General features: G+C 37.5%; 1 protein-coding gene across 1 annotated transcript in view; it reads left to right on the top strand.

The window, feature by feature from the left end:
- MPP7 (MAGUK p55 scaffold protein 7) overlaps positions 1–16,685 on the top strand; it is a 154,816-nt gene that overhangs the window by 34,283 nt on the left and 103,848 nt on the right. Inside the window, exon 4 of the mRNA XM_082498985.1 lies at positions 10,207–10,373. Within this exon, the coding sequence (XP_082355111.1) occupies positions 10,337–10,373 (37 nt within the window). The 5' untranslated portion in view covers positions 10,207–10,336. The remainder of the gene's footprint in view (positions 1–10,206; positions 10,374–16,685) is intronic.

Raw genomic sequence — 16,685 nt, forward strand, 5'->3', positions numbered from 1 at the left:
TCTAAAAAAACCCGAACAAAACCAAAGTAGTGAATTTCTTAATTCTGAGAATGCAGGATGATTAAAAAATAAGTATTCAACTGCTCCCGATCAGTGTTATGCCTTTAAATCATCTGTCAAAATAGAAGCCAAGCATGCCAGATGAGCCCTAGCCACTGTTCAGTTCCTTATCTCAAGGATACTAATGCAAGGAACACACATCAATACATACTTGAAGAGACCAGTTACTTTGCAGTGACTATAATTTTTGTACAATATATGTGGTTCCTCAAGTAGCTGCACTTAGCTGAATTCAGTTACCTGCCATCCCTCTATTTTTTGGACTTCCTAGGTATTTTAGCTTTTGAATTGGGAGGGAAGATTGAACTACCTCTGGTTACACCCTCTCATAGCATAAGGGAGTATATGACATGTACAGGAACATTCCTGTTTTAACTTCTCCAGGGCTATCAGGGAATCTTCAATGATACCATCTCAAAGAAATGTTTTTACTGTAGAATAGTTTTCCATTGCTTCATCAAAACTTCTGTGTTCACAATATTTTATTTTTCAAAGTATCAATTTTTTTAAATGTTTCTACGCTTTTATTTAGCTACACTTGCTGGAGCAGGTATACTAATTTGTGTAGCATCACCTTTGTCATTACCTAGTAAACTGTAAGATATGTAAGTTGGAGAGGCCACTATGAGTAACAGAAAATGTCAAAGGTTCACTATCAAACTGCTTAGCTCTGATTTATACAGTTTCAGACAAAATAAGAAAAAATACTTTGGTATTTGCAGTAAATGCCAAAACAGAATCAATGCAGTATTGTTCACCTAGTTAAAATTACAAAATCCAGGAAATGCAAACATTAAGTTTCCAACAGCAACATTAACTTGGACTCTTTGCATATCCTGTGTTTTCCTGGTATACATTGAGACATAAAGTAATGTATTAAGCTGTGAGTTGAACAAGAAAAACAGAAAAAATTCTTCAAGTAGGTAACACTGCCAAGTTAAGTCCTGGTACCATTTGTGTTTATTGACCCTTTATAATTTTAAAATGTTTTCTTCATAAAGACTGAATATTCAATTTTTTTTGGCCAAATGAAGTGAAATCTGAGAGCTTGTCTTCACTGCAGTGTGAGCTTGACATACAGTTTACCCCTTGCCTTGAATCTGACTCTTCTTCATCCAGCAGTATCTCAGATTTGAATTAAGGGGCTTTTAAACTCAAAAATGTAACTTGAATCTCAGAGGCTGGCACTCTGATTGCAGTGGGAATGTAACTTAGGCTATACAGGTTGGCAAGACAGGACTTACAATTAATTCTAATTGATCTATCTTCTGCTAATTACAATTGTACATAATGAAAATGTGCAGTGACTGTACTCAGAGTAAATCAATCTTAGTGTTGCAGTAAAGATGAACTATATCTCTTTCAATTGTAATGTATCACTTTGGAAACTATGTATATGATTGGTTCCAAAAGTTTTAGGGAGTATTCCAGATGTTACTGAGTGTTGATTATACGTAACAGGACATGGGAGAGTCCTGCTCTGAGGGTGGTTCCAGCCTGGAGACAGCACAGACCTGCAGGCAGAAAAATCTCCCCATCTGATCTGTTCCTATCTGCAACTGCTTGCACATGTCATAAACTTAAGGTTTTTTGCCTGTGTGAACTAGACTAATCCATGTTCTAGAAGAAAGGGAAGAGCCCTAAAGGAGATACTTGGAGAGTAGTAAAGCAAGGGCTTGCTGGTCAAGAATACATTTGTGAAGTGAATCTAGGTTTGGAAAGCAATGGTGTGAAAAACAGAGGGCCATTAGGGCTGCGGCAGTGGTGGGAGGGGAGTGGAAATGGAAACAGGAGAAAGCAAAAACTGTAAGGGAAGTAAAAGCAAAGTGTCAGGAGGTAGGGGTGTTTGTAAAGAGAGGGGTAAAAGTGAGTTGTGTTAGTGGAGGATCACGAATTCATGATGAGAATGGTGAGTACATAGCAGTGTCACCTAGGGAAAGGGTAGGATGCATACAGGTGTGAAGCAAGAAACTGCAAAGTGGAATTGGGACAGCAAGGTCTGAGAAGGGGCATCTTCACTTCTAGAAAGAGGGACATGGAGAAAATAAAGATAATGAAAATAGAACTGTAAGGAAGCGTGTCCTGGGTGAAATATCACACAGTGGGCTCAATGCGATGGTGGTCCCAGAGCTCGTCTAGGAGGAAGAGGAGGGGGGGAGGGTGTGAGGCAGGAGGAGAGCTTTCAAGTGGCATTTGGGAGTTAGATGGAATAGGACAATTCAGGAATGAAGAATGGCCCCAGGGAGCTTAGAGGGAAGAACAGAAGACTGCAAGGAGTGTCTGGTGTGCTCGATGTACCAGCAGTGCAGAGGCTCTGGGAAGGTGTGATTGCCTGGCTATTCACAGCTTCACCTTTGTTTTCTTCTACAAACTGAGAGCATCACAGAGCAATTTGGCTTGCAAAGCTCATAAACTTCTGGAAATCAAGCACGCATTCTTCCTCTGACTAGCTCTCTGTCCATGTGCAGTACTTTGTTTTTACTGTGTACATGTACATGTGAGGAAGTTTTTTGTTACTTGCACTCAAGATGCAACGAATAAATTACCATTTAATTGCCACAGAACTTTTTCCAAAATTGAGCTAAAGGCATATACTTTTTAGATCGCTTATATTAATTTTTAAAACTTCACATTAAAGAAGGCGACCTGAAACTGATTAAAATGAAGATTACCGTGGTGAGGTTTTTTTTTATAAAATCATATATTAAGAAAGTGGAGTTTATTCTGCTTTTGCTCTCAGAAAAAAAGCATATATGTTGTTTAATTATTCGTTCATTCATATTTTCCTTTTACCCATCTTCTCCATCAAAAAAATATGACATCACATTTTGACAGAAGTGGATTATGGAAAGTTATGCTGAACAAAGGAGAAGTGTTCAGAAAATTAGTTAATCTGAAATAGAAGGGATGGTCAAAACTTCTGTCTTCTGTAATAAAATATGGAAGCTCTGTAAAACATCTATGCCTTCTTTGGCTCTAGAGGTGTATAAAATTTTGAGTTTGAAAAATAACATTCTAATATTGTAGGGATGTTTCTGACACTTAGAAATTTGTATTTGAATATTTATTTCTGAGGATGATTTTTGGTCATGGCTGTTTAGCAGACCTCAAAATTGGTGCATGCGTGTTTATTGAGCCACGGGACTATGAAGTCAAGTATGCTTTTGACGCAAACACTTAGCTAAACTAGCTAAATAAATCAATGAAATATTTACTATCCTGTTAAGCATGGCCTTAATCCTGTTTTGATTTCTGTCAGTTGGAGATTTTTCCATCAGCTTTTGTAGATGTGGGATCAGACTGAATTATAATACTATAAAAATAAGGACTATATTTCTAAAATAGGAGTTGCAGAGACATTTGGTGCACAACTTGTATAATTGTCTGTTAGGGGGCACTGAGGTTGTCGGACAACTCATTGCAGCAGGTTTTGCTGAACTTTAACTGTTGGACTTAGTGATCTTAAGGCTCTTTTCCAAACTAAATGATGCTATGATTCTCATTTAATGAAATTTATTAAACTTGTCAATTTTTTCAGTATTTTGGGGGGCCATTAAGGTTTATCATTTACTTTAGTTCGTTACACTTTTCAAACAGACTGTCAAGAAGCCATGCCAGAACAAAACTGTTTGTGCAGGTAACTAATGGAGAGGCTGTGGTACCTGCTGACAGGTATTTTCCAAGAAAAGGAATGGTTTGCAGCTAGGGGAAAAGTGTTAAAAGCATACCCAAACCAGTAACTTAAACCAAAAGAGCAAACTTTGATCTGAAACATAGTTTAGGTCACATTTTAATGAATAGCTTTATTAAACTAGTTTATTAAACTAATATTATTCTGTCAGTTGGTACATTTTATTTGCAGAAAATTGGATCTGTCTAAGGGTATCTGACATTGACTACAGTGATGCCGTTTTAAATTAAACTGGTTGCTTTAGTGTATGTATTTTAAGGAATGTTTTCATGCATTTAAAGGAATGTACTCATTCCAACACTGACATTTAAAATTTGGGTCTGAACAGAGCTCATGTCGGGGTTGTGTTAAAGATGGGGAAGGTGCAGGTTGCAAAGAGTCTTGCTATTGTTGCAATTTTATCTCATTTAATCTAATTTTATCTATTGAATGTATTTCATTTCTTTTAAGGCAGTAAGGACCTGTCTAGAACTTTTAATGTACAATAGATTACAATTAATATCTACATTAATATTCATAATATATTTTATATTTTAATGTAGTCTATATTTCTATTTTTATTCTACGTTGGATTGACTCATTATTGAAAGAATGTACTTCACGGTTGTATTTAGAGAGGGTTCAGATAAAGATGATATTTAGATAAACAGGTTTTATGTTGTGGTCCCTGTTTGGGCAAAGAGGAAGAACAATCTGGATGACATTTGGGACATCACTTTCAGTTTTGCTATTGGAGTGTCTCAATGTATTAATTTCTGGCCTGGTTTCGGAAATGGGTGGTCAGGTAGTGATCAGAGTTGTGTGTCATCTGTTAATGACTCGGTGAGGGAAGAGCTCATCCTTTAAGAGGAAGAGAATAAAATTATAAAGGCCCAACCATGTAGCCTAGACAACAAAGTCAGTAAGGTCACTGGAAATCAGTCTTGCTTTGTTGTGGTGGTGATCAAACTGTTCATTATAGCGAGACCTGGGCACTCTTGGAGGTAACCATCACAGGCTAATGGGGATTCATTTCTAATGTCTTAATCTTTTTCAGCACATAACTACTTTGGTACTCTTCTTTTTTAACAGTAATTTTAGATTTTATCATTCAGATCAATTTTTTTTCTCCATCTGTAAAAATTTTCCAGTAAGTGGAAACCAGAGAGATATCTCTTTTCTGATTCATTGGGGCTTCACAGTTAAATTTGAGCCACAGAAGTACAAGGCATACTGTATAGATATTATGAGTTCAGAGGCATGTTTTTTCCAAACTAAGTATTTGTTAAAGATGTCCTCACAAATGTATGAATTAAAAGTCAAGCAGTTTTACGTTCTTAATGGATGCTTAAGAGTGCCTAAGTTCTCACCTCTTATTCTCAAAGCCTTTTAACAAAGTGAGGTTGTTTCTAACATCCCTGTGGGGTAAGCTAAAAAGTTAGGTAAGCTAAACAAAATGGAGAACACTGCTATAAAGTTATACAGAAAAATACTATGCAGAAGCCTTAAGCTCTTCTGATGGCTGAAGACTGATGTGATGGCAAAACCAAGAAAAAGTTAGTGAAGGCAGCTGTTGTCCTTTTCAATTTGGGACAGTCCATGTTCTCTATGTTGGTGTATTAGTTAATAACATTTGGTAGTTGCCATTGTTATTCTGGTTTGTGTTTTTTTTTTTTTTTTTTTTTTTTTTTTATTGGACTCTATACCTACAGGGTTTTTTGCCACTCTTTCTGTTTCCATTATACCCACAACTGAGTGAGTCAGTGGCAGCTTCTTGCTTTTGCAGTGCCTTTGAAGTCCCATTACATTTGTGTGCCGTGTCCTTTATGCAGTAATTCCAGCTCAAGATTTTTTTTGAGGGTTCCTGCTGACAATGTGCATGTACCACCTATAAGGGTGGCTGACCAGTTTTGGAAGCCCGTCAGGAGCCGCCAGCAGGTTCCAGTAGCCTGTCGGAGACCCTGTGATTGAGGAGGTGGAAATTTCCTCAGAAGAGATTAAGGATTCAATAGATCTCATTATATTACAACTTCCAAGAGAGTAGGCCACCATTTTCAATTCAGATTTTGTCTACTGAAACATTTACTTCTTCCAGTCTAGAAAACCTCCTTTGGCAATTTCCTGTGCTGATTAGGTTTTGGAGACTTGTGTACATGTTCCTAGTCATTCAATTACTTGAGGCCATGTGATGAATACAAGAGTGAATGGCTGTCAAATTTCCTGTCTCCACATGAAATCTCTATCTGGTAGTTCAAATACCATTTGCAGGCATGCTGGCTTAGTTCTGGAAATTGAGGTTACAGTCCTTGTAACTGTAGCATCCCTTAGAAAAACAGGTTGAGTGTTTCTTGTATCAAACAAGCTGTCTGTCCCATCTCCCCCCCATTTGTAACATTGCTAGGTTTATGCTACTTATGTTTTCACCTGTTTTAAATCAGTCAAAAGTCTTCAGCCTGCTTTTTATATGTGAAGAAAACAAATTTATATTCATTAAAGTGCCAAAAAATATTAAGTAACTTGTAAAATAACCTTTCAGAAATAAATATTATGCAGTTTATTGAGGTTTGGACAGAGAGTCAAAGGTAGAACCAAGTCTTGATGTGTGCTGTCTCCAAATGCATGATGCTTGCCATAGAGACCAATTTGAATCCATTTTCCTACCTCATCTTTTGTAGAAAAATGAACTTGACTAAGTATGCGTGGCTAATGGAGTCGCTTCCATGCAAAAGCAATAGAGGATGCTAGCAAGAAGCTACTAAAGCTAAAATTATGTGGAAGACTGTTCATCTTGGCACTCTTTGACTGCCTCCAACTCTGCTGTTGTTTCTGACTGCCTCTGTCCATCGTTAGTGGTCCTCCTGTGTTGACAACTCGGGTGATCGGGAATAAGATTTATCCCCTCATCCCTTGGTACGGGGCCTCTCTTACTTGTGGGATACGCAGAAAAATGGTTCCCTTGGGGAGCTGTAATTCTAGGATTTTGCAGTTTTGGAAGTTGTTCCCTGGAGGAGGCTTTTGCCCTGTTCCTGGCAATTTATAACCTGGGGGGGGGGGGGGGGGTTGGCACCTCAGTAGGTTCTGTCACCTTAATGAGCTTGGCGGCAAAGCAAACTGGAACTGCGTCTGACTTGGTGGCTACGCTTGTACGGTGTGCGGGAGCCATCGGAGGGTGGGGAGACATTGCCGTTTCTCTTACAGACATACAGTTTGTGTTTGGTGGTGTTTTTTTTAATATCTGTTGTTCAACCGGAAAGCCCAAATTTTATATTTACACGATCAAAACCAGAAGTAGTTGAAGCGCATTGATACCTTTCGAAGTGCTCCTTTCCAGAGCCGGCGCGGGCCGGGCCCCGTGAGGTGCGGAGTGGGGCGGAGGGCCGGACGCCGTGAGGCGCGGCGGGACTGGGCCGGGCCCCGTGAGGCGCAGGGAGGGGGGCGCGCAGAGCCGGGGCCCGCGAGGCGCGGAGCGGGGCGGAGGGCCGAGCCCCGGTGAGGCGCGGGGAGCCCGCCGCCGCTAGGTGTCAGGCGCGGCGCGGCGGCGGCGGAGCGGGCGCGGGCCCGGGCCCGGGCCCGGTGGAAAGTGCGCGGCGTGTGAGAGGCCTGCGCGGCCCTCGGTGTTTCCACACGGCGGGTGCCAGCAGAACCCGATACAGTGTGATATATAGAAGCAAGGTACAACTGGAATAATGAAATTTCAAAAATAAGCCCTTTTTAGAGGCTGGTTGTAACAGTCCTGCTGGGTATTGTAAATGCCTCAGGTGCACTTGATACTGCTGTTACGTTCCTGGCGTTGGCTTCTATTTTTTATGGAAAGATGGATTGAACTTCAATTTAAGAATATTCGGTAATCCCTCTCAGGACATACTGTAACAGCTGGTATTTCTGTGTTGCAGCAAATCGATTCCATACAGCAGTCAGCAATGCCTATGGCTGAGCTCCGGCAAAAACTTCCAAAGCATTTTAAATAAAGTGAGCCAAAGAAAATAACATCATCACTGCAAAAATGTAGCTTAATTTGCAAGTTAGAAAAAAAAAAAAAATCCCTGTTCCATTCCAGCAAAATATTAAGCATTTTACTGGTAAGGATTTCATCAGGTCATTTATTTTTCATTAATATATATTTAGGATCTTGGGGGAATAACTTTATGCCGTATATAAGTTTCTTAAATAATAACGAGCTTGAATTTTTTTAATATTGAATGATTTACCGTGAAATAAAGAAAAATAAAGAAACTGATCGAGTTTAAATACATGACATGTATGTAGATCAACAAGGCATTCCACATTTTGCAGTCAACTTTTTAAGGAACCTGAATTTCTAATTAATAATAATGCACCTTTAATGAGAACGCCTTGCATGTTTGGGTTGTTTTTTTTTAATAGACAAAAGTACTTTAAGCTGCATACAAATCAAAGATGTTCCATTAATAGTAAATCATTTTGGTTTAACCGGTTTTTTACACTTATTAAAACTAAAAGTGCCTCCATCCTTCATACGGCTGTAGTTGTGTGCTCACGCTAGGGACTGTAAGTGAGCTGAGAACATGACTTCTCCTTTATGGTGCTTGTATGTGTTAAAAAGAAAACAAGCAGAATTAATGCAAAGTGAATACGTTCCTTCTTAATTGGTACAACGTGTCCTTGGCTACGATGTCTTTTTTTTTTTTTTTTTTTTTTAAACTGTGCCCTGGCTAGCTTTGCATATAGATGTTTTACAACTTTGTCATCATAATACGAGCTTTCACTCTAACATGTTTAACTTCCTTATCTCTGTTTTAAATTTTAAATTAATAGACAGTGCAGATTTGATGAACGTCAAATTTTTTTTTTTGGAAGCTGATGCTTTTTTGGTGAAAACTCACTTTTTTTCTTTGCAAACCTTTATAACTAAAAAAAACAAACCCAAAGCCCTAATAAAACAATCTTAATAAATAAATCTTTAAGTTTTGTTCGATCCGTTTCATCATGGAAGAAGTCATCCAGGGCTGTAGCTTCTGCTGTATTAGCCACCTTAAAAAAACCCATACTCACTGGAGTTTGAAAGCTGATATACAAAATCTTTCTTTGGGTAAACACTTAAGGGAGAAAAAAAAATAACTCCAAAAAATTGCCAGACTATTTGAACTATAGGCTTATGCATAGGGACGAGTTAACAACTAGCTTATATCTAATAATTGATTTAAAACTTACTAAACAAAATCTTGACCCTTAATATGTTGCAATACTTTTAGCAATGTGGGGATTTTTTTTTATTTTTGGTGAAAAATAAAATTTTGAACAGCGTACAGTGTTTACAGCACCTGTATATTACTCTTCCACAAGACTGTTGCCAAGGTCAAATGTGTCCAAAATATGCACTTTCAGAGCCAAGATGACTTCAAAAGTCATTCTGTTTAATATGAATGTGTTTAAAAAAAACCCAAAACCCAACAAAAAACCAAACCAGCAGCAGCAAAATGCTCTTCTGTTTGTTTATTTTCTTATACTAAAGCAGAACTATGCTGCTTGCTTTCTTCAAGGATCCTTTTTGTTCACTGAAAACTGGAGAAAACCTGTTTTCTGTTAGCTTCTGCTTCTCCCTCTCCCTTCTTTCTCCCTGCAAACACATCAGACCCCTGCCCTGGTATTGGTAAACATTTTCAGTCTTAATTCTGAATTTTTTACAAGTTTGTGTTCCAGTTTCATATTTTCACATACTTGAATTTAAATACGTTCACTTATATTTGAAATTGGTTTTTACTTTTGTTATATTTGCTCTGAATTTTCCTCAATAACTGGTTAAAAGAAAGACTCAAAATTTAGTATCAATAGGCCTGTGCAATAACTAAAAAATGTCTTTAAAAAATCCTGACTTTGTAGTAATGAATTACAGAAAAATTCCTTGTGTGGTCTGTATGATAATGGCTCCATCAACTCCACGAATCAAACTGCTATTTACCTTAGAGAAGTGCTTGCCCCACTCCTGCTTTTTACAACTTCAGTTAAAATTTAGGTTGTATTTCCAGATTACAAATCAAAATTGCATGTCAGATCTTAAATGAACTGAAAACAATTGAAAGGAGGGTAAGTAGAAACACTGAATAAATTGCCATGCTAGTAAGCAATATTTTTTTTTTCTCAGATAAGTAGTAGCAAAATTTGAGTGACTTAAATTATTCATTGTTTTAATAAAATAACCCTAGACTTTATTTTGAAAATACCTGACACATTTAAGTTAAAGAGTATAATTTACATGAGAGAAATGTGTTAAATTATTTTTACAGCAGAATGGGATTAAAGGCTAGACTGAAGAAAACAAAACTTGTTTCACCTGGGGAAAAAAAAATCTTACCAGTCATAAATAAATGCAAAGCACTTTGTTTTGAGAGTCTTAAATCAAAAGTTTCTTTTGTGATAATGATTGAATTTGGTTACCTGCAGTAATGTACAGTTTAACGATGTTCTTATTTGTAAAATTCTCTTTCTGTTCTTTCTAGGAGAAACTGGGAGATTGCATAAATCTTCATAGACAACTTGGCTGCAAGCAGTTAAACTGAAATTAACTTCTGCCTTCTGGCTGCAGAGCGCTAGTCTGACGTTCCTGCGTGATACTCTGCAGACTAAATCATGCCAGCATTATCAGCTGGATCTGGAAGTGACACAGGTACGCAAGCCAAGGAGGGCTGCATGTTTCCTCCAGATATTATTTGTTAAGTCTACAGTCTCTATTTCAAGAAATCATCAAATAAGATAATTAATTATGGTCTCAACAGATGCTTAATTGAACGCTTTAAACATAACCTTTTCTCCTTGAAGTTTAGATACATGAAGCACTACGTGTAAAATAAATTAATTTTTTAAAGTCCTATTACCATCTTCTTCCCTTCCATCCCCAAAAAGAACAACTCCAAACAATTATTATATATGGATCCGAAGAATTTGGATTCTGAGCATGGTTCCTACAATGTTTACTTGAAAAAGGAGGAGGAAAAAAAAAAGATGATATCATGCATGCCTTAATATTTGCAGCAGTCTAGACTATCCCCTCTGTGAGTTACAGTTATCAGTGGAGTTATTTCTGAACACAGACTATTTAGTTTTGACACTTCTTTAACAAATTAGGAAAAGAAAAATACTGTCTCAAGTTCTCTTCCTTCCCTTGCCTTCCACGTCAGAGTCCAATTCCTGTCACTGACTGCAGGCAGTGGGAGTGCAGATATGTAGCTTTCTATAGTTTTTACCTACTTTGTCACAATATTAGGCTATATTGAAAGGTTAAATCTCACGTTGCTGTTATGCTTACATTCTCTTTGTCTGACAATATATTTCTCCCTGTTTCAGGGACAACTAAAGTTAGTATTTTTGCTTGAGGGTGTTTGGTGAATAGGTGATCCGTCTGAGGTTACAATACAAAGATCCCTGCTTTCCACCCCAGTGCTTGTTACTCTAAATCACGTAGTTTTATGCACAAGAAGTAACAGCAGGATTTTGAAAATGAAGAGGGAGATTTCAAGTCAAGAATCCAAAAAATATGTATATAAGGAACTGCATCTGATCCTTATTTTAAATACACTGCACAGTGCAGTGGTTTTTGTGTGTCCCGCCCCCCCCCCCCCCCCCTTCAGGTCCATAGAAAATTCCTCTTAGATGAAAAAAGATTAATCTTTGGAATTGGAGGGGGTTTGTATTTACTTATTTGTTTATTTGTTACCAAGGGGAGGGAGGGTTGTGTTTGTTTTTATTTGCTTTTTCTTTGTCTCCCTGTTCCTGTGTTTAAGGGATTTGACTGTCAACTTGCCAAACCCTACCTCTACATAGCTTTCTTTTCTCCTCCTTCCCCCATGGAATTAAGTGCAGTTGAAGCTGTTTAGTATGCTAAAGCTGAATTTTGGAAGATTTGTCAGGGTCTACTCGGGGCTGATTTTCTATTCTGGATCTTTTTTTTCATCACACAACCTTTTGTGTCCTTCTAAAACCCGCCTTAATTTTCAGGGTTTTTTTTTAATTATTATTACTTGGCCAAGTGCTTTCTGACATTTCAGAAGTCTCAACAACATGTTGAGATGAACAGCAGGGGGATGTGTGATGACTGGTGCCTGATGCTGACAATTTTGCTTGTTTTATTGTTTAAAGAATGTTAACATGTCCAAAAATAATAGTCATGGACATACTCTCTGAATAAAGAAAGAAAAGGTCTCCAAAAACTGAGAAAAAATTTTCGTAATTTGAAAACTGTGCGTGTTAAAATGTCTCTAAAAACATGTTTTACTGTGCTATTTAATGCATATGATGCTCCAAATACACCTTTAATAATTACGGTGTGTGATAAAACTCAACTATCTCCATTCTCCCAGGAAATCTATAGGACAATATGATATGCACCATTGATGTCTTGCTGTTAAATAATACTGCTTGTTAAACCCAATTTGGTTTTTGCTGCAAGTTGTAAATTATTTCTTTAAATAAAAATTTGCATTTGGAGGGAAGAGAGAATTGTTTTCTTCCAGTTTATGGTATTACCTGATAGGGTTGATAGGTATTTAAGTATTTTTTGAATACTTACATCAAACTGCGCTTTGTGTCCTGGTTATAATACAGGTGGTTTCTAATCAGAGCTCTGTTTTTCTGCCATTACTCTCACTCTTGGATTTTAAAAAAGAGAAACCTCTGTTGTTCCTTTGTGGGTAGACTAGTTTTCTTCTCACCCTGCCAGCATAAACTGGTGTAATGAGTTGAAACTGCTCTAGTCCATGAGAGGACTATCTGGGACACTGTGGAGTTAGCAAGTCACTTAGTGGGGACATAACAAAAATGCGTTTTCAGGGTAGGGACGCAACTTTGTTCAGGCTGTCTGCTAAGACTGTTTTATTAACGCATTCAAACAAAACCTCAACCTAGCTTATTTTGTAGCTGTTATATCCTGGTGAAGTAAAAGTAAACCTGGTTTAAAAATGAGTGCAAGAATTCATTGAGGACTAGTAAATAGAAATGCATCATCTGTGAATATCAGAGTGTTGCTAAGTCACAGACTATTGGAAACTCGGACTCTAGTATGGAAGCATTGATGATTTTTTTTTTTTTATATAGTCTTAGTCATCAGACCACTGTCAAAAGCAGGATAGCGTTCATGAGGGGCCACTTTTGATCAGACTAAATGTTGACCTATTTGCGCTAATTTTGCATTGCTTTTACCTTGCAACAGACTTTATAAGGGATGTCACCATGTCCTTGCAACTGCTTTCTTCATATTCTTATACCATGTTTTAACTTATATGTTCTTGTGAACACAGACCATGCCTCTTAAATCTGTTTTGAGAGGCATTTAGCAGACTTTAAACTATGATAACTCAAAAGAGCATGGCTATATTATTTGCAATCTGTTATTTAAAACATTTGTTTTAGTAAATTTAGATTCATCAAGTGACTTTGAAATTAATCTTGTACCTTACCAGTCTGATCTGGTTTCTTAACTTTAAGACAGAGGAGAAGGGCTTATGTGTACACATGATTCTTTCTCTTCCACTGTCCATTAGCCACGTAGAAACCCTATTTTTATATAATACTAATAAAAAGTATTTTTTGTTTATAACATGTGCATGATCCCGCTCCTCCCTTACGGTTTATAATCCTGTCAGTGTCAGGTCAAAGTTATCTTAAAGCAACCACCTTGAGCGGAAGGCTGAGCTCCTGCCTGGGGTTGCATTTGAAGCTATAAATATTTTTTGTGTTGCAAAAGTCTGCTTGAACTCTGTGTGCAAGCCCATCAAATAGAGTTTGAAGACTGAGCAAGAAGACCTGCACTTTTGCAGGTAAAGCAAGTCTGCAAGATCTGTGATTCACTTATCTGATGTATTTAGGAATATTTAAGTTTGCAGTCCTGGCTTCACAGTAGTTGATGGCAGCTTTGTTGCTGACTTCGGTGGAGCCAAGATGACATCATTATACTTTAAGTGTTGTTTTAGTGTGAAAAACATCATAAAATCGTTACAGATTTCTTTCCTCTCAACCCTGTATCAAGCTTGCTCAGCTGACGAGTTTAAAAATGCTTTTCTGTTTGTCCTTAAAACTAGCACACAAATGTGCAAAGCAGACTTTGTGTTTTTGATTCATGTATTGTCAGCGGGAAAATCACATTCATGGGCCAAGTTTGGCCACCAAGTAAAACTGTGTGCAATTGCTTAAATATAATGAAAGTCAGAAGCAGTTCTTGAATTTGACTATTGTAAATTATAAAAAGAAAAAATGTGCAGGACTTACATTGGTTGCTTCTTGAGTACATATAGGAGCTAATGCTGTGCCAGATAGTGGAGTTTTTTTAGTATTACAAGCCTGTAAAACTGAATACATGTTAGTTTTTTAAATTAAAAAAAAAAGTACCCAGCACATTTGTTAGTAACCATATTGTAAGTTCATGTGACCTTTAAAATATTCCCAGTTTTGGTGTTTTCTTCTCTGTTTTGTAATAATACAAAATAAAGCTATGAAATCTGTTCTAAATGTTGGGTATTTTTCCAAATGGCATTTTTAGTAGCGTATTCTGTGATTATTTAAAAATTACCTTGACCTCTGAAGCTGCATGCTATTGATGTGGATATACTGAATACTGGTAGAAATATCTTGCTAGAATATTATGTTTATATGATAGCTCCATAGTGCATATGGATTTACCTCCCAGTGAAGTGAGACCACTGCAAGCCACGCAAAGTTCTAAGACAATTTTGCAATCAGTGAAAGATGCTATCCTTGCTTTTTGCAGCTTTCATATAGATGTCTTCCTTTTATTTACTACTAATGCATTTTAATCAACTTGCCAGTTTTAACATAATCTTTTCTAAGCATGCTTGATAATGAAAAGGATAAAAAGATGGAGAGGAAAAAAAAGAAACAGTAAAAACACGAAGAAAAAGCTGAGTAGTTGGCTGAGCTGTGAGGAGGACATCAGAAACATTTGTGGAGGCAGAAAGACAAATTAGGCTGAAGCGGCTAAATATTTTAGCCTCCTAAACCTGTTTTCAGAATGAGAAGGGAGATAGAAATCCAGGAGTTCTATTTTTACAGACTGTTTAAAAAATGTAATAACATAAAATGGTGGCCAAAGATCTGGGTTCATTGTTTTGAGATGAAGAGAAAGGGAATTTAGGAGAGTGAGAAGGAAAGATTTCTGGGAGTAGCTCTTCCGTCAGAGGCTGCCAGGGCGGAGGCTTGCAGGGCGATTGAGTGCTGCTCCAAACTGCCTCTGCTTCCCTGCTGACGTGCCACAGTGGAAACGGAGCAGAGGGAAAGCCTCTACTCGCCTGCTTCACACCATGGCTTACGGCTTAGGCATAGGTGTGCTGCTGCAAGGGTAGTATCTAAATGCCTTTGGCTGCATCATGATTTCAAGTCTACTTAAATTTCTCACCATGCTGAAATGCACAGATTTGGCTAGATTTTAATGAAAACCGATACACTAGCAGAGGCAAAATTTACGCTGAATTAATAAATAGAGCCAATATTTTACCGTGCATTCTTGAATTCTCCCCATCTCCAGCTGCCAGAGGCATTAAATGGCTTGTAGGCTAACATTAATATGAAAGATTTGGGAAAGTATGAGACACATGGCTAGATTTAATTGCTATCAGATTTAATTTTTAAAAATATAACTTGCTGGTGTTGGAAAGGGTATTTATTTCGGTATCAACATATTTATGGTGACTGTTGGAAAACTTGTTCGAAGTAGAATGAAATTTCTCTGAACTGTTCCATTTTGGGTTAATATTTTATATTATGCTAGACTGATTCAGCAGTGTGGAATCAGAAAATGTGTGCAATTATATTTACTGATGGTAAACTCTTTAAAACTGTTACAGTTCTTGGACACAAATTTAAATTCAAATGGTCTGGCAGCTGCAACAATTTTTACTCAATTTTTTTTTTTTTTTTTTTTTGGTGAGCAATGTGTAGTTTTGTGGTGAATTTGAAAGTGTGGCAGCCTGTGTTGTTTCTAACCCAGAGGCTTAAATGTACAGCTACGTGTGTTGAACCAAAAGCTGTAATTACAGAGATGGTTGACAGTTCCTAGTGACGCTGGATGTCCTTTGCCGAGAGCGGACTGCTGTGTGGTACTGCACAAGTGTAGCTGTGCCAGCATCCAGGTTAGCTAGCAGAGCATACATATTGTGTGCGTTTACTGTGAGATGAAAGGTTCTGTGGCTTCTCAGCCCAACATCAGGTCAAGTATTGGCAGATTTAATAAAACTAAAGCTGTTAATTTGAAGGAAAGTGAGTAGTACTAAGAGAGAGTGAGAAGCTTCCCTGTTAGCTGTTAGTTGCCTATTGTGGAACACAGCATTTCAGATATGATTTTGCTTTCAAAAAAGCACATTGGTTTAAAAAAAAAGCCACCAAAACCACCTCAATGCAGAATATTAATCTTAGGGATAAACTATGAAGTAGTTTAATAATTTCAAACAGTTTAATTTTCTAAACTTACTGTCGAGGTAAGATGATGATGTACTTGACTCTTGAAACTTTTGTATATTCCGATAGACTTGTATATCAAGTGAATGTATCTGCATGCATGTATGACTGACTGATGTAATGGCATAACTTGCTTTGAGTATTAAACTTTAAACTCAGTCATACAGTGAGGCACAACACTGAAAGAATATACTGGCATGTTTTTGGGCATCAGTACTGCCTAGGACTGTAGGACTTCTTTTACTCTCAAGACACAATAAGAAACATTGAGATACATGGTAATCAAATGGTGTTTCCAGTAGTTTTAGGCACAACTGAGCTGAAAATAGTCTTGGCTTCTGTTGTTAGAAGTTATTATTCAGTCTCTTAATGAAATATTGTGTCCTCCTTTTGCAGATGTAAAATGCCACATTTAGTATTCTTTGCCACCCCTCCCCAGTGCCAAGTCTCTTAACCTTGCAAACTGTGACTAACAAGTTAAACATGGTGAGAGTGCCCAGTGACATCCTAGTGCTGG

The sequence above is a fragment of the Vanellus vanellus genome (genome assembly GCF_965231255.1).
Source record: "Vanellus vanellus genome assembly, chromosome: 2".
Taxonomy (NCBI): domain Eukaryota; kingdom Metazoa; phylum Chordata; class Aves; order Charadriiformes; family Charadriidae; genus Vanellus; species Vanellus vanellus.